Source organism: Fragaria vesca, linkage group LG2, assembly GCF_000184155.1.
Source record: "Fragaria vesca subsp. vesca linkage group LG2, FraVesHawaii_1.0, whole genome shotgun sequence".
NCBI lineage: Eukaryota > Viridiplantae > Streptophyta > Magnoliopsida > Rosales > Rosaceae > Fragaria > Fragaria vesca.
In genome coordinates, this window is record NC_020492.1 from 23032250 (window position 1) to 23047621 (window position 15372).

General features: G+C 39.6%; 5 protein-coding genes across 5 annotated transcripts; 3 read left to right on the forward strand and 2 right to left on the reverse strand.

Moving 5' to 3' along the window:
• Positions 1-1065: 1065 nt before the first annotated feature.
• Positions 1066-1866, reverse strand: LOC101303967 (uncharacterized protein At1g76070-like). Its single transcript, XM_004292882.1, has one exon. It carries the CDS (start codon positions 1864-1866, stop codon positions 1066-1068), a length of 801 nt encoding a protein of 266 aa, XP_004292930.1.
• Positions 1867-4870: 3004 nt separating this feature from the next.
• On the forward strand, positions 4871-5802 carry LOC101297027. Its single transcript, XM_004291279.1, has 2 exons — positions 4871-5304; positions 5587-5802. The coding sequence occupies exons 1-2, from the start codon at positions 5199-5201 to the stop codon at positions 5730-5732; spliced, it is 252 nt and encodes an 83-aa protein (XP_004291327.1). The 5' UTR covers positions 4871-5198; the 3' UTR covers positions 5733-5802.
• A 548-nt stretch (positions 5803-6350) lies between these two features.
• LOC101304252 (pentatricopeptide repeat-containing protein At1g20300, mitochondrial-like) lies at positions 6351-7940 on the reverse strand. The gene has a single exon (XM_004292883.1). The coding sequence runs from the start codon at positions 7938-7940 to the stop codon at positions 6351-6353; it is 1590 nt and encodes a 529-aa protein (XP_004292931.1).
• Positions 7941-9904: 1964 nt separating this feature from the next.
• Positions 9905-11397, forward strand: LOC101297316. The gene has a single exon (XM_004291280.1). The coding sequence runs from the start codon at positions 9905-9907 to the stop codon at positions 10367-10369; it is 465 nt and encodes a 154-aa protein (XP_004291328.1). The 3' UTR covers positions 10370-11397.
• Positions 11398-12057: 660 nt separating this feature from the next.
• LOC101297607 (prolyl 4-hydroxylase subunit alpha-2-like) lies at positions 12058-15028 on the forward strand. The gene is made up of 8 exons (XM_004291281.1): positions 12058-12379; positions 12489-12573; positions 12785-12882; positions 13041-13138; positions 13430-13559; positions 13661-13848; positions 13994-14093; positions 14724-15028. The coding sequence occupies exons 1-7, from the start codon at positions 12126-12128 to the stop codon at positions 14065-14067; spliced, it is 927 nt and encodes a 308-aa protein (XP_004291329.1). The 5' UTR covers positions 12058-12125; the 3' UTR covers positions 14068-14093; positions 14724-15028.
• Positions 15029-15372: the final 344 nt, after the last annotated feature.

Consider the following 15372-nt stretch of genomic DNA (forward strand, 5'->3'; position numbering starts at 1 on the left):
TAAAAACTGTTTGAATTTAATTAAACACAGGGTAATAACGTTTTTTTCTCAAGAATTATTGGAATGGGCCCAAAGATAAGACTTTCATTGGAATGAGCTTTAGTTTTTAAATATTTGGGCATTAGGGCATTTTCCCTAAATATTAATTAATATCATTCATGAACTTCAAGGGAATTGTAGTAACATTAGCCCACAAACTTAAAATCGCCCACATCTCGAAAGGTTCTGGCATTGGTCTATAACTATATGACCAGCACTTGAGTAACACTTAAGTTTTTTCATGAGCAATAAACATAAGGTATGGTTTTATGGCATTGAGATCTCATGAGCACGGATATTTTGTTGTTGGAATAGTGCTCACACCAGCACGATCTATTGACAGATCACTCTTATCTCGAATTAATCTTGCAATAATTTTGGAATAGATATGGCAACCACAAATTAATCAACCTATTTTGACAGCTGTTTTTCGATCTGGTGCGACTACTGGAAACTGAAACCTTAGCTAAATATATAGCTTAATTTCCTCGATTATAATGGTCAAAATTCTTCCAAATAGTTACCTGGCTTTAGAGATAGAAAACAACAGGCAAAATAGAGTGCTACGTACTACTAGTTTGTCGGCTGTGATTAATTTCCTCGATTATAATGGTCAAAATTCTTCCAAATAGTTACCTGGCTTTAGAGATAGAAAACAACAGGCAAAATAGAGTGCTACGTACTACTAGTTTGTCGGCTGTGATATCATATTCTTGTTCGATCTGCATTCACTTATTTCCAGAACAAATCCAACCTCATCATACATATATACTCAAGATCAAATAAATCAAAATCAATTAAGCAGAAGAAAGCATTGGTAAACATGAAGAACGTCACTAACTGACTCTCTCTACGTTTTGTATCGTATGAATATAACCCATCAAGCTGTGCACCAATTACAGTTGCTTAATCCAAATCCTGATCGCCTAATGAATTTGAATCTTAAAATCTTACAAAAAAATAAAAACAAATTTCATATGAAGAATCCCTGTACCAATGAAAAAGAATGGTGAAATTGATCATGTATCACTGTGCTTTAACTTGTAGAGGACTCGGCGGAGCCATGGTTCTTCTCTTCCATAGATTAATCTCTTTCCTTGGCTGCAACGCCACGTCACCTCCCGGCGACCCGCCTATCGTCAACGGCGCCGAGAAAGCGATTTTTGTATGCTCACGCTCGTGATCTTCGTGATCACTATATTCTCCGTCTTCGTCCGAATGATAATTCTGGTTGTTATCGTCATCGTGACGTGGCGCCACCTTGGCCAGCGGCGCTTGCCAATCAAAGTTGGCAATAGCCTTCCCTCTTCCGCTCGCAAACCGCCGCATCTGACTCAACGACGGCGCTCTATCCGGAAGCCCCGCCGCCTTATTGGTTTTAAGATCATCAACGTCGGCATCGGATTTTCGTCTTGAATTCACACCGCTAAACATCCTTCGAAACGTAGACGCGTGCTTCTTTACTTCCCTGCTAGGTTTTGTTTCCTTTGAATCCTTTGATTGATTTCTAGGAGGTAAACCTTCGCGTTTTGTCTTCTTGATTTGTTGGTGTTGTTCTTTCTTCTTCTTGATCTGTCCCATGCACGAAACCTTCGGCGATGTGGGTTCGACTTCATCTACGCTCCCGAAGCTGCTGCCTCCGACGTTGTTCCTCGGCTTTCTCCGAGCTTCGTCCGGAATAAGCGGGCCGGAGAACCCTACCCCCCGACCGCCGTGAGGTTTGTGCTTAGGGCTGTAGGAAGCGCCGTGAAAGTAAACTGCAGACGCTGCTTTGGGTAAGAATTTCAAGATCTTGCTTCTGGATTTACTTTGTTTCTGAAGTTCCATCGTAACACGAATCGTCTTCTAAAATCGAGTGAGGGTTATCTCTGACCAGTACCTGTATATATAATAAGGGTGTGTTTTATAAGGTGTGACAGCTTCAACAAAGGGAAGGAAAGGCTGGTCAAACAAGGTGGTGTGACCTAGCTTAACCTTATTTATTTCCCCTTAGGATTGAATTATATAATACAGCTTGCGTTTCCCACAGGTTTCCGGATTTATCTCGGCCAAGGTTTTTATCCTTTTAGTTTTGGGTAAGCGCACATTCAATGTTTTAATCAGAGTGGCTAAATTTGAATCGGGATAGATTTACGATAATTGACTTTTGTTTAGGCATGATTGAGTGTTTTGTCCAGTTATGACTTGTTAAACCCTAATCGGATCAATCATTAAACATTACACGTAGGTTTTATATATATAAGATAGTGATGAGTTGACAGAGTTATTAGAGGATGAGAGGATGCGTCATGAGATATTGAGATATACACGGTAGGTTAAAAAGGGGATTCAAAAAGATTTAATTTGTTTTTCTTGCTAAAGGGAAGATCAATTCAAGTAGCTAGCTAGGAATGTTTGTTTGTTCTTGGACGCGTTTGATAAATGGGATCGATAAAAGAATTGAGAAGAGGTTAGGTGGATCATATATATCAATTCATTTCTAAAAACTAATCTTTTACTCATGCATCTGCACGTGTGTTTAAATAAAATGAGAAAAGTTTAACTTGTACTGCTCCACTTAAAGTGGAATGAATCTGATTATCTTATTTCTTAGGTAACTGCTCCACCAAAAGTGGGAAATATTTTTTTTTTTTTTTAAATTCCAGTGATGTTTTACGGTTATGCATATAGTAACTTATTTTTATTTCTTTGAAATTTTTGTATTATCTTGATTTTTTGGGTAATTTTGAAAAACGCTTCAGCAAGGACACCAAATGAGCGTCTCGTTTTCTAATAGTAGAAATTACGTTACAAATGGTATAACCCATCTATTAGTTCTACTGCTTTGGTTTGAACATGTACAAGTAAACGTCCAAACTAATCTTTAGTTTGGCAGAATTACAAATTACAAAGTAGTAAGACATGTTCTCATGAAAAGGGAAGCGAAAAAAAAACGTAGTCTTTCTACGTATTGTTTCATTCAGTGGGGGTGGTTGATCCAGTGGTGACTAGCTAGCCTGGTAATGCATCCTTAAATTGACTGATCCACCTATTAATTGTAAGATGACCAATCCATGTTAATGTGTTTTGTTGAAAATGTCATTCATCATTGATTGGAAAATCAGGATATAGGTAATTTGCATTAACCGGTTAGCTAGCTAGGGTTTGAAAGCTTGACGTGGTCTCCGCACCATTTTTGAAAATTGAAGAGCTTATTAATATCATTTGGTGAGAGAAGGTAGCAGATGTAATCTTAATCGAAGTAGCTAGCAAATTATTCAGAGAGTTTTGGGTAGCACTAGTCTGACTTCCATTGATAAGGTCAAATACGTAGGGCATCAACATCGCATGGCATCTCTGACGTCGGCGTTGATATATTCCGATCATTACCATACGCACACACATATATTGTATTTACCTTATTACCAAGTTACGAGCTTGATGATAAAATAGGTGCGGCTAGATGATAAAATAGTGTTTGAAATAGATGGGTGATGTATACATTAGCAACTGGGAAGCAAACTAAGTCAGCTGAGAAGTGTCAATATAGAAGTTGTTAATTTCATGTGGGTGTGATCGGTATGAAAACTATGATGAACTCAATGCTGGACTTTGGTTCAATTAGGAAGCAATTGGTGAATTGGATATATATGATCGACGACGAACAAGCTAGTATAATAGGAACTATGAAGCTTCCTCCACATACAAGTAAGTCTTAAATATACGATGTGAACTAGACGTACAACCTCCATCGCTCTAATAATGTGATGTCCTTGTCTTCTTGCCCATTCCGTCTTTGCATGCGTACAAGAATAGTACAACAACAACATCGTGATTCATCTGCCGCTCCCAATTAAGCTTGGATTAGTAATTCCATTATTCCTATATAAGCATGCCTTTTACATTTTATGTTTGAAAAATCATATAATTAAGATACTTGCTTGATTGAAGCTAACATATATAATAAGCACACAGTTCTAACATTCTAGAAAAAACAAATCACAATGATCACAAGAACTACGGCTTCAAAGCTTAGAAGATAACACTGCAAGATTTTCTTATTTTACTTGGGACATAAGCTTTGTGTTCCCCTGGATTGTTTGTTTTCCAATTTACTATTCGAAGGATCTCGACTTTTTTTTTTTGATCAAATAAGATGTATTCATACGGAAGATGTTACAGGTGGTATAAATAATACAAACATGGCCACTAATGAACCACTTATAAGAAATCTCAGACCAACCATCACAGGTGGCCATGTTTGTATTATTTATACCACCTGCATATAATAAATCTCAGACCAATCATCACAGGTGGTCGAGTTGGTAAGAGCCTAGGTGTGGAACCCTCAGACCCAGATTCGAATCCCAGTCGACGTTAATTGAAGTTAAATCCTAATTTATTCTTGGTGGTCAGGGGGAGGAAGCGTTTTGACATGATCCCTCGGCGCGGATTAATCTCTGGACCTGAAAAGTCTTTGAGGATACCATCGTTAACACTCTAAAAAAAAAAAAAAAAAAAAAATAACTCAGACCGAAAGACCCGAGAAATGTCTTCCTAAAAGAGCTACTAAATGATCGAAAGACCGAAGGATCTCGACTTTAGAAGGATAAATTTGCTTTCTGAGATCACTAGGAAGCTTAAAATATGGTTTCTAAAAGTTTGAACTGCTGGGACGCTGCAAGGGATCATTCCAAAGTACATGGCCCATGAACTTATATTTTGGGCCTAGGCTAAGGCCCATTAATCGAGCACCTCGGTTGGATCCTAATTCCGAACTGAGTCCTTTCATCAGTCTCCTGTCACCACTAAGCTCCAGCCACCGCCAAATCCCGTCGTCTCTTTGCCTCCAGGTACGCTTATCTTTTAGTTTGAATTTTCTTTTTCTTCAAGTCAGTAATGATGCAATTATAAATTTGTGTTTGCCTGTATATGAACCACGAAGAAACCGTAGGTTCGTAGCTTTGATTTGATGAAATCGATTAAGACGATGTTTTGGAGATTTCGACTTCCATGATCTGTGTTGGAAATGCAAAAGTAATGTATCGATTAGCCGAGTGTGTTGTTTTGTGTGAAATTACGAATTGCTTGCTGAATAAGAGGGTTATTTGGCTCTCTATTGTGGATTAGCGTGCGATTCTGACATGGTAAATGTGTATTGTTGAGGAAGAGAGCCGATTATGGCTCTTGCCTTTGATTTGCAGGACTTCCTTATCCGCGCTCGAGTCTTGAAGCTGTACAGGCAAGCACTAAGGGTTACTCGAAGAGCCCCTGTTGATGCTAGAGGTCAAATTCCTTACTTTAAGCAACCCGTTTGCTCAATTTGATTCTAGAAACAGATTTCAAAGCCATTCTTCATTTGCACTGTTCATTTTCGTTCTAGAATGCCATTGCTATATTTGTGTAAGCACACAAACACCTATGGTTGTGCTTTGAATATGTTTAGAGATGTAGAAAAAATCACATTACATATCAGTTTGTTGATAGTTCTGACTTCTGAGGAAGTTATGGCTTTATGTTCTTTTGTAAACTTTGAGATGCATCCTGAATGGCGGTTGATGTTTGCAGGTGAACTTAGAACGACGATTAGACAAGAAATGGAGAATAGTCGTGACTGCAATGACAGGCAGAAGATTCGTTATTTACTTAGTGAAGGACAAGAGAGATTAAAACGTCTAGATGAGATGCTTGACATGCAAGGCCATCCTGAGTAAGGAAGAAGGAAGAGCTTTGTATTTGTATTCTGTAAGTTGTTGAATTTCTGAATGCTTAATTTTCCATTTTGTATTCGCACATTCACTGTTGTCTAAATCTTAGCAAGGTTCCAGAACTTATTTCATCTTCTAAATTTTCATCATGATTAACCATAGTGACCAAATATTGTACCAAAGTTAGACTGGCCAAGTTGTCTCAGTTTGTTATCAAACAGTATTTCAAATACAATGCTGGCTGTAGCAAATTAACCCAAGTCGTCTGTAGTCTGCACGGGGAATGATTCAATGAATATTAGAAATGGGCTTTTGACATTGTCCTGTACAGTATATGGTTAAATGAAATCGTAGAACATTTCATTAAGATGGAAAGGGTACACTATCAAAATTCTAAAGAGAGCCACCATTCTATAGCTCAGATATGAAATAATTATATCTGCTGTGGAAGTTTACAGGAATCTCAGATATGTTACAATGGTCTGGAAAGAAAAAAAGAGCATCAAAATTGGTATCCAAGCGTACTGGCATAACAACAATGAAACCTGCAACCAAAATTTATAAAACACACTATGAAGAATGTTTCATTACTAATACAAAAAACAAAGTAGCCGCTGGTTCATTCTAGACTGCCAATGGCCGGGTAACAAATCCCCTGTCAACCATTTTTTCCACCAATTCCTCATGTTTCTTCAACTGTCCTGCATTCCTCAACTGCTTCAGAACCATCTCATAAACAGGCATACTCGGTTTTAAGCATTTCTCCTCAATCATCTCCCTAAAAAACTTGTAAGCATTGTTCCAGTGCCCCATTGCACAATACATAGAGATCAAGACCTTATACGTGTTCACGTTAGGCTCCACTTCATTCTCATCCATCTCCTTCTTCAGCTTGAGCACCATGTCAGTAGACTTTGACTCGGCAAACATCTGCATTAACACATTGTAGGTCACTGTGTTCGCCTTGCAATCCAAATCTTTCATCTTGGTATACATCCTGTGAGCACCATTCACATCCTTCAGCTTTGCAATGCACCGAAATATAGGATTGAAAGTCGATGCATTAGGGCTGCAGCCTTTCTTCACCATCAAATTCAGCACCTTAGCAGCCTCTTCAACATTCTCATCCTTACAATGACACTCTATGAGAAAATTATAAGTAATGACATCCGCATTGCATCCCAGCCTCTTCATCTGATTATAAACCTGCAACACCTTTTCTGTTCTTCCAGCCTTCACATGAACTCTCATTAGATTGTTAAAAGTGATTGAATTCGGATTGCAACCCGCATCAATCATCTCCGCAAACACATCATGAGCGCGAGTAATCTGTCCGCACCTACACAATGCATCGATCACAATGCTGTAACTATACACATTTGGCTCAATCCCCGCAGCCTTCATCTCATTAAACACCCTCTCTGCCTCCGCAATATTCCCAGCCCTACACCAACCATTAACCAAGCTAGTGTACAGAATCACATCAGCCTCAAACTTATGCTTCAAGCTATCGAAAAACGCCTGCGCTTCACTTGCCCTTCTCTTCTTACAGAGAATCCCAATCACAACCGAGAATGCAATCCTATCCGGACTGACACCATACTCCTCCATACGGTTAAACGCGTGCACTGCCTCCGCAGCCAGTCCGGCCCTGACATACCGCCGCACAAGAATCGAGAATGTCTCCACAGTAATCTCAACATTCCGAGCTTTCATCAAGTCGATCACGTGCCAAGCCAAATCGAATTGCCTCACCTTTCCGGCGAGGTCGACCATTTCGTTGTAAGGCTCCGGATTGTGCTCGAAACCCTCACGTGACGTGGCCCAGTTGAAGAACGCGACGGCCTGGAGGACGGGGATGCCGTGGCGGACGGCGCCGCATTTCTCGAGGACGCGGCGGACGACGGCCGGAGAAACGGAGCCGGCGGCGGAGAGCTGGGAGAAGTCGGAGGAGAGAGAAGGGATGGTGTAGGTAGGGTTTGGAGGAGCGGGGTTGGGATTAGGGTTAGGGTTGTTGCGGTGGTGGTCTTTGATTAGGGAGTGGAATGTGTCGGCGATTAGGGTTTCTTCGGTGGGGGCAGTTTGGGAAGTGTCGTTTTCGTCTTGGAGATGAGGCTCTGGAGCTGAAGAGAAAGAAGAGGGATTGAGAAGTCGTTGGGAGAGAGGAGAGAGAAAGCGGCGGAGAGGGAGGTTTGATTTGGTTAAGGCGGCCATAGCTGCTGCTGCTGCTGAGTTTCAGAAAGGAGGGTACCTGGGAATATTGGCTCCAAAAAGAGCCATAGTAGATGGGCCTCAGTCCAAATGTATGGGCTATTGAGCCCAATAGAGTTTTTTTTTCCCTTACATAATTGTTTGTTTTTGGTACAAAGAGAGGTTCAGCTAAAATTGCCGAACCAAAAATCTATTTGTTTGAGTGTCTAAAAATACAGATTGTAGGTTCAGGTGATTATACATTTAGCAAATGATAGTAAATTCCATTGCTTTTCGAACAACATACAGACATACCAAGAGTCCAAGTATGTTGAGTGTTTGATTATGAATGGGAAGAAGATTCTACGCATCAAGCTGCACTTGTACCATTAATGTGTAAGTGCTCAAATCGTCATATGAGAAAATCTAATAAACACTAGAGACTTTAAATTCTTTCATTACAATTTCATTTTTGATCCGATCAATTTAAACGCCCATAATAAGAGTACATATTCTTTGACCTAGTGTTCTCATCTCCTTAGTTGGAAACACTTGAGACTATTTTTTTTTTGTTTCAATTTTGTTAACGATATTAATATATATGCATGTAGTGCTACATAAATGGCCAGATCAAAGTACTACATATTAGTTGCTCGGTGCACTTACATCTTGGTTCATATAAAAATTTTCGTATGAATGGTAATTTCTTACGAGGAATGCGTTTATGGTTTCTGACTTAGTCCATGCATCATGAGTATCGAGTACTGCAATCTCCGATGTAAGTTGACTGTTTGGTTATCAATTGTAACTCCACATTTAAAAAAAAAACAAAAAAGAAAGAACATATCGAGAGTACTTATCGACATAAACACATACATAAGTAACAAATTAAGCCCCCAATATATTTAAAAAACCCTAAAGCCAAACCAATTAGCTACCCCAACTCAAAATACCTCTATACAAAAATCTGCACACTTGACACTTTGTTTCATTCTGGTCCTTTAATCGATCTAGTTTTATGGTATGGATCATACTTTGGTAAGCTCAGTAACTCCCCCAAACTCTTGTCAATCCATTGATGGACTTTCTTGATCACCCACCTGTCTATGAAGTCAAAGAATCCCTCATGAGGAATTCTAATATTTCCAACATCTTCATCATCTTCAACTGTAGGTTTTGTTACCCAATAAACTCTCTCTCCATTTTCGATCCTTGGCTCTTTCACCTTTACATATTGATCATACGGATTTTGCCGGAATGGTGGCGGCGGAGTCCTCCATGGCTGCAAGGGTATCAGTTCCTTCAACGAGGTTAAACTCGGCGACTCATCCTTACGAGCCATCTAGTTTAACCTTGACCACACAGTGAGAGACTTGAAACTGAAACAGAATGAAATTGTCAGCACCAGCAATATAAGGTATGTGAAAATCTTATATTGTGAAAATCGTTGATTACGCAATTCAATAATTACAGCCTTTGTCTTTGCTTTCATGATTTTAAACTTGACGCGCAATTAAGGCTAGTTAAAGAATTATCCTGGTTACAAAACCCTATTAGGAAAGGATTAAGGAATCTAAGGTGGTGTGCAAAATTCTATTAGAATTCCACATCAGACGTGAAATCACTGTTTAACCTAATCAGCACTCAGCCAGGATAGTAATTTGAGTCTCAGTAGTGTTCACATGGTCACCTAGTGACTAAATAAATCATGGTCAATCACCGTTGGATGTAAATCCAAGGGTGAAAAATATTATTTTAAAGTTAAGTTATTTTGTTTTACACCCTTAAATTTACAACGGTGATTGACCATGATATTAGGTGACTATACGAACACAGCTGATTTTTGTCTAATAGGACTTTGATTGCCAGGCCAACAAAAGCCCAAATTAATTGGGCCCAATGAGATAAAATATCCACAATAAAGCCCAATATTCAGGCCCAATTGTTTTGTGTATATTTCACTTTGCAATTCACGAAACGGTGTAAAGATGACGACGAGTCTCCAGAAATGGAGAGTCCCTCTGAGCCTTCTCCGTCGCGACGACGTCGTTTCGCGGCGGCTATTACACGAAGGCCCGGACACGGTGGAGGAGCTTGTAGAAAGACACGTGGTGAAGAAAGAGAAACACCTGGATGACGAAGAGGAGGAGCTGCTGAATCGGCGGCGACTGACCACCACGCGCCGGGAGGCGCTGTGTCTTTACCGAGACATACTCCGGGCGACGAGGTTCTTCATGTGGACGGACTCTCGAGGCGTGCTTTGGCGAGACGTGTTGAGAGAGAACGCGAGGAAGGAGTTCGAGGAGGCCCGGTTCGAAACGGATCCGGAAGTTGTGACCCGATTGCTGATCGGAGGTCATGACGCGGTGCAGGCGGCGTTGGATAAGCTCGCTGAGAAGCAGCGGCAGCAGATTCAGAAGGAGCGAGGCGGCGGCGGCGGAGATCAACCGTAGAAGGTGTGTGTAGTTTTCTTTATTTGGTTCTGAAAATGTGATTGAAGATGAAATGTTGTTCTGTGTTGAAATGTTTCACTGAGTAAAGGTTATAAGTTTGAATGGGTATTTGTAAATGTTTTGCTGATTACTGGGGATTATGCATAATGCATTTGCCAATTTATGATTTAGCTTTCTAGTATAAAAGGTTCACCTCTAGCAGAATTAATAGATTTATTAGCAAGACTATTTATGGCATCGTTTGTATTTGATTGGTTGTTGATAGTGATAGGACTATAGTTGTTTAGGTGGTGATCCGGTTGGAAAGCTAGAATGTTAAAGTCTATTAGCTAAACAAAATAGGTGATCCTTGTAGCTGTGCAGTATGAGTGATTTCAAGAAGACTGCATGGATAACTGTGGTTGAGGGCATCAGAACTTAGGTGATCATCATTAGTGCGACGCATTAGAAGTCCTCAATTTAGACTGGGTAGTTTAATTTGCTGGCTTTAAGGGTCGGAAGGGACTCATGGGAGATATATGATGGGATGCATTAAGCAGCTAGTGGGTGAGTGAGAGAACAAGGAACAGGTTGCTACTGGCTACTGCTTTTTTATAGGGTTTCTTTGCCTCCACCTCCCTTATACCAGCTTCTCCTTACCTAGTTGAGTTGTCCTTTCTGATCAGCTCTGATTTGTGCCGTGATTTTTCTTTTTGTTAGTTGAATATGAGAAACTGTGACAAAGTAGAAGACATTCAGAAACAGATTTGTTCTCCTTCGAGCAGCAGAAGTTGGAAGTTTCAAGTTTGCCACATTGCCACCCCCTGTTCATTCTTTGCTTTCAGCATAGGTTTAACTTTATTCCCTATGGCTTTACCATTTTTTGACTCCATTATAGACCAGCCTTTCTCTGTTCCCAGCTTCGTCCAATTGATCTTATGGGTGTATCGTAGCTTCTGCTAATTGCATTTGTTTTTGGGTTATTGGGATGTTATCATGAAATGTAGTTTTCTTTTTCATCAAGTGCTAAATTCGTTCATAAAAGGTATGTGATTTATCATCTTATTGATTTCCAAATCCAAGCAAAGGCAACCATAGCTAGAGTGCTTGAAAGTTGAAAGTTTACCTTTGATCATTCTCATTTCTCAAGTATTTTCCGGTGACAGGCATTACAGATCCGAAAATCGTCCGTCATATCCGACAATATTTTGGACTAGTTCATTATAGGGATCTCATTTAAGCCTATTAAACTTTCAAAGTATTTTATTTTCACCTGAAAAAAACAAATTTACGACCAAATACACGATGCAAATATAAAAGCCAGTATTTCTTTCTTTCTGTAATAAATGGAAGGTAATCAGAAAAAAAAAAAAAAAAAAATTAGTATGCTAACTAATCATAAATGAAATCAATTATAACATAATCTCAACCAGAAAAGGAAAATCCAAGAAATTAAAACAAAAATCAAGTTGGTAAGTAGAAAAGGGGGGAAAGAAGACGACTTTTGAACATTTTGATTCTCCGACTAACCGAGTCTTAACCAATGTGCAGCACACAACACTCTTAAACCTGCAAACGGAAAACCACCGTCTCTGAATTACTATATTACCCATGGTCATATTCCCAGTCTAGTTCATTTGGAGAATATCCCAGTGGCAGTTTAGTCTAGGAAAACTATTATAAATAACAGACACGTTTCAAAACGACTCAAAGCAATCTCAGATTCTGAAATCCCCGAATCTCTGAGAAGCTAGATTGCAATTTTCAGTGTTTTGGAATGCCAATTAGGTTTTGGTTTCCGATCAGAGGCGCTTTGAGGTTCCGAGCTCGTGCCTCAACAATGGCGAAGGGGAGGTACGGCCGGTTACGGAGCTCGAAATGGTCGACCTTCACGCTCGTCTTGTCGATGCTGTTCATGCTCACCGTCGTGCTTCTCATGCTCATGGCTTTCGGCATCGTTTCGCTTCCGGAGAGCTCCGACGACTCTCCGCCCAACGATCTCAGCTCCTTCCGCCGCAGGATCGTCGAGAGGTACGCATCAACGGTCTAGATTAGTTTGATCTGCTTAAAATTTGAGCTGATTTGATTTTTGTGATTTCTGGATTGAAATGTATGTGTAACTGACTGTGTTGTTGTTCAGAAGCGAGGGATTGGGGAAGAGAGAGAATCAGTGGACTCAAGTGATCTCTTGGGAGCCTAGAGCTTTCATATATCACAATTTCTTGGTTAGTTTCTTTCATTTTTTTGTGTGTTGAAATATTTTTGTGCTATGTGTCTGTTTAAATCCACATAGAAAACCTTTGAAGAATTTGTATGTCAAGAATACATGTCCATATTTCATTATACTGAAATTATCAGTTAGGTTTGTGGAGTTTCTGAAATCTGAAAAATGAAAGTTTGACCTATAATGTTAATGTTTGATGTCCTATTGATCAGTCCAAGGAAGAATGTGACTACTTGATACAGCTTGCTACACCTCATATGACAAAGTCGACGGTTGTTGATAGCAAGACCGGGAAGAGCAAAGATAGTAGGTACTATTTCTAAGTGTTCTATCTCAAATCATAGACCAGTAGCTAAAGATTTGATCTAATAAACAGAACATGGTTTCTTTTGGTTTGTAAGAGGATATATATTCTTGGTATAGTTTCCTCTGAAATTTCTTCTGATACCAAGGGATGCTCCTCTGCAGGGTCCGAACGAGCTCTGGCACATTTCTTAGGAGAGGACGTGATAAAGTAATTAGGGATATTGAAAAGAGAATAGCAGACTTCACTTTTATTCCTGTAGGTTAGTGACTACTACTACAGTAGATGTATTGTGCACACTACCTGTCACTCTCATTTTCTCTATTACTTTTGCAACAAAATAGTCATTTACTTGAAAGAAAAGGTTCCACACGGCCGTAATCAAATGCTCATTTGGAAAAGAGATAATATATATTTGAAGACATACATTCAAATATGCATAATGCTCTATTTGTTTTTTCCCCAGATGTCACTTTTCCTTTAATCATAATTTTGTGTGTCCATCCATTTGATGTACTTTGTGCTGATTGTTAACCCGACATGCAACTTCCAGAGCATGGAGAAGGACTTCAAATTCTCCATTATGAAGTTGGACAGAAATACGATGCTCATTTTGATTACTTCCTTGATGAGTACAACACCAAGAATGGAGGCCAAAGGATTGCCACTCTTCTGATGTATCTGTAAGATGGTTTCCTTTCCCATAAGTCCAGTCGGTATTACATATGTGGTTTCCCTTCTCATGAGTCCAGTGTATTATGTCTCATTTTCAACATTGATTCAGGTCGGATGTTGAAGAAGGCGGTGAAACAGTGTTTCCTGCTGCCAAAGGGAATATCAGCGCTGTGCCATGGTGGAATGAGTTATCTGAATGTGGTAAAAAGGGACTTGCAGTGAAACCTAAAATGGGGGATGCATTACTATTTTGGAGCATGAGGCCCGATGCTAGTCTAGACCCATCAAGTTTGCATGGTTAGTTACTAACTTACTGAGCATTTTTTTTCTTTCTGAATTGGCTAAAAGTGTTATTCTGTTGTGACCTTTGTTATACTGTTTTTCTCATGTTTACCTTAATTGTCAGCCATCTAATTTGGAATTCCTGTCATGGTTTGTATAGGTGGATGCCCTGTGATAAGGGGTAACAAATGGTCGTCTACAAAGTGGATGCATCTTGAAGAGTACAAGGTCTAAGGCATTATTTTCCCACATACCAAAGGGTACTGCTTCCATCATAACTCATAGTATATGAAAAATTTGTTTGATTTCTTTTATGTTCCATGTTTCGGGTTAGTTGCACGTGACACCATATAAGATGGTTTTGGTAACCTTGTGGAGGGTTGTCACCAGATGGAACTGGCTTCGACGGCTTCTTGTGGAATCATATAAAAGAGCGTTGTATGCTTGACTTCTCATTTGCGCATTATTGATGTTTGATTCATCAGATAGCTCTATTCTCCCTATCCTGTTATACCCTCAAGCTTTGACCATATTCCTACATCAAAACTCTGTGCATTTTCTCTTTCAATGTCTTTTATTAAGCCATTGCTCAAGATGTCTAACAAACATCTACCTTCCTCTATTGGATCATGATTTAGAGAGCCCCCTTCCTCTATTGGATCATGATTTAGAGAGCCCCGATTCCAAAATTCCCAAAACTCTAGCATTTGCCGGGATTTCTCTCCATTATCTGTAATAATACAACTTCCTAGGCTATCTAACTTTGGGTTTGTTGTTAGTTGGTTATTTAAATTGTCGTATACATTATCTTCCTGATTTCTTCTCCATTTTTGCTTACTACTTAGCATACAAAGTCGTTGCTAACTTTCTTTGATTATTTTATTTGGCAGGACATGAAGAGAGAGATTCGCATTATGCAGATAGCAGATTTATAATCACTGACAAATCAAAGCACTTACGATACCCTTTAGTTCTTACTACAACCAACATAGGAGCTGCTCTGCCATTCTCTTGATTTGCTAGCCTCACGGAAGGGGTCTTTTCTTCCCTACTGATCAATTACAAGTTCGTGTAGCTGTTAAAATTTAGTTACTTTTCTTTTTTTACGTTGCTTGTAAAATTAAAAGATAAAATGAGAGCATATTTTGCTCGTAGACTATGGATTATGCTCCGGCTTGAAATAGGGGTTTAGAAGCAAGATTTACATTTCAAAGAGAAGAATGTGCAAAACTGCCCAATCGACTTTAATGAATCTTCCTCATTCATCTGTTCTATCTGTTCTAGTGTTCCATCTGTTGAAGTAAAGAAAGCAAGGGTCGAAAGTCTGGAGAAAATTCACAACAGGAAAGAAGCACAACACCTCAAGGTCCCGGCCAATGGATCCGGATCCTCTCCTAATAAACCTCTGCTAATACTGTCTCATAAAAAGATCTCGGCCGTCTATTCTCAATGGATGGCCAGGATTACACTTACATTCTTCTACGTGATATTATCGTCTCTCTCTCTCAAAATTCTCGTCAGCCTCCTCTCTCTCTCTCT

What these genes read in the sequence shown, in the direction of transcription:
- LOC101303967 (XM_004292882.1), bottom strand. Translation starts at nt 1,866, where the DNA reads ATGGAACTTCAGAAACAAAGTAAATCCAGAAGCAAGATCTTGAAATTC.
- LOC101304252 (XM_004292883.1), bottom strand. Translation starts at nt 7,940, where the DNA reads ATGGCCGCCTTAACCAAATCAAACCTCCCTCTCCGCCGCTTTCTCTCT.
- LOC101297607 (XM_004291281.1), top strand. Translation starts at nt 12,126, where the DNA reads ATGCCAATTAGGTTTTGGTTTCCGATCAGAGGCGCTTTGAGGTTCCGA. An exon ending in GGGAAGAGCAAAGATAGTAG is followed by an intron (nt 12,883 to 13,040) that starts GTACTATTTCTA and finishes GCTCCTCTGCAG; the next exon opens with GGTCCGAACGAGCTCTGGCA. An exon ending in CTTCACTTTTATTCCTGTAG is followed by an intron (nt 13,139 to 13,429) that starts GTTAGTGACTAC and finishes TGCAACTTCCAG; the next exon opens with AGCATGGAGAAGGACTTCAA.
- LOC101297027 (XM_004291279.1), top strand. Translation starts at nt 5,199, where the DNA reads ATGGCTCTTGCCTTTGATTTGCAGGACTTCCTTATCCGCGCTCGAGTC. An exon ending in AGCCCCTGTTGATGCTAGAG is followed by an intron (nt 5,305 to 5,586) that starts GTCAAATTCCTT and finishes TGATGTTTGCAG; the next exon opens with GTGAACTTAGAACGACGATT.
- LOC101297316 (XM_004291280.1), top strand. Translation starts at nt 9,905, where the DNA reads ATGACGACGAGTCTCCAGAAATGGAGAGTCCCTCTGAGCCTTCTCCGT.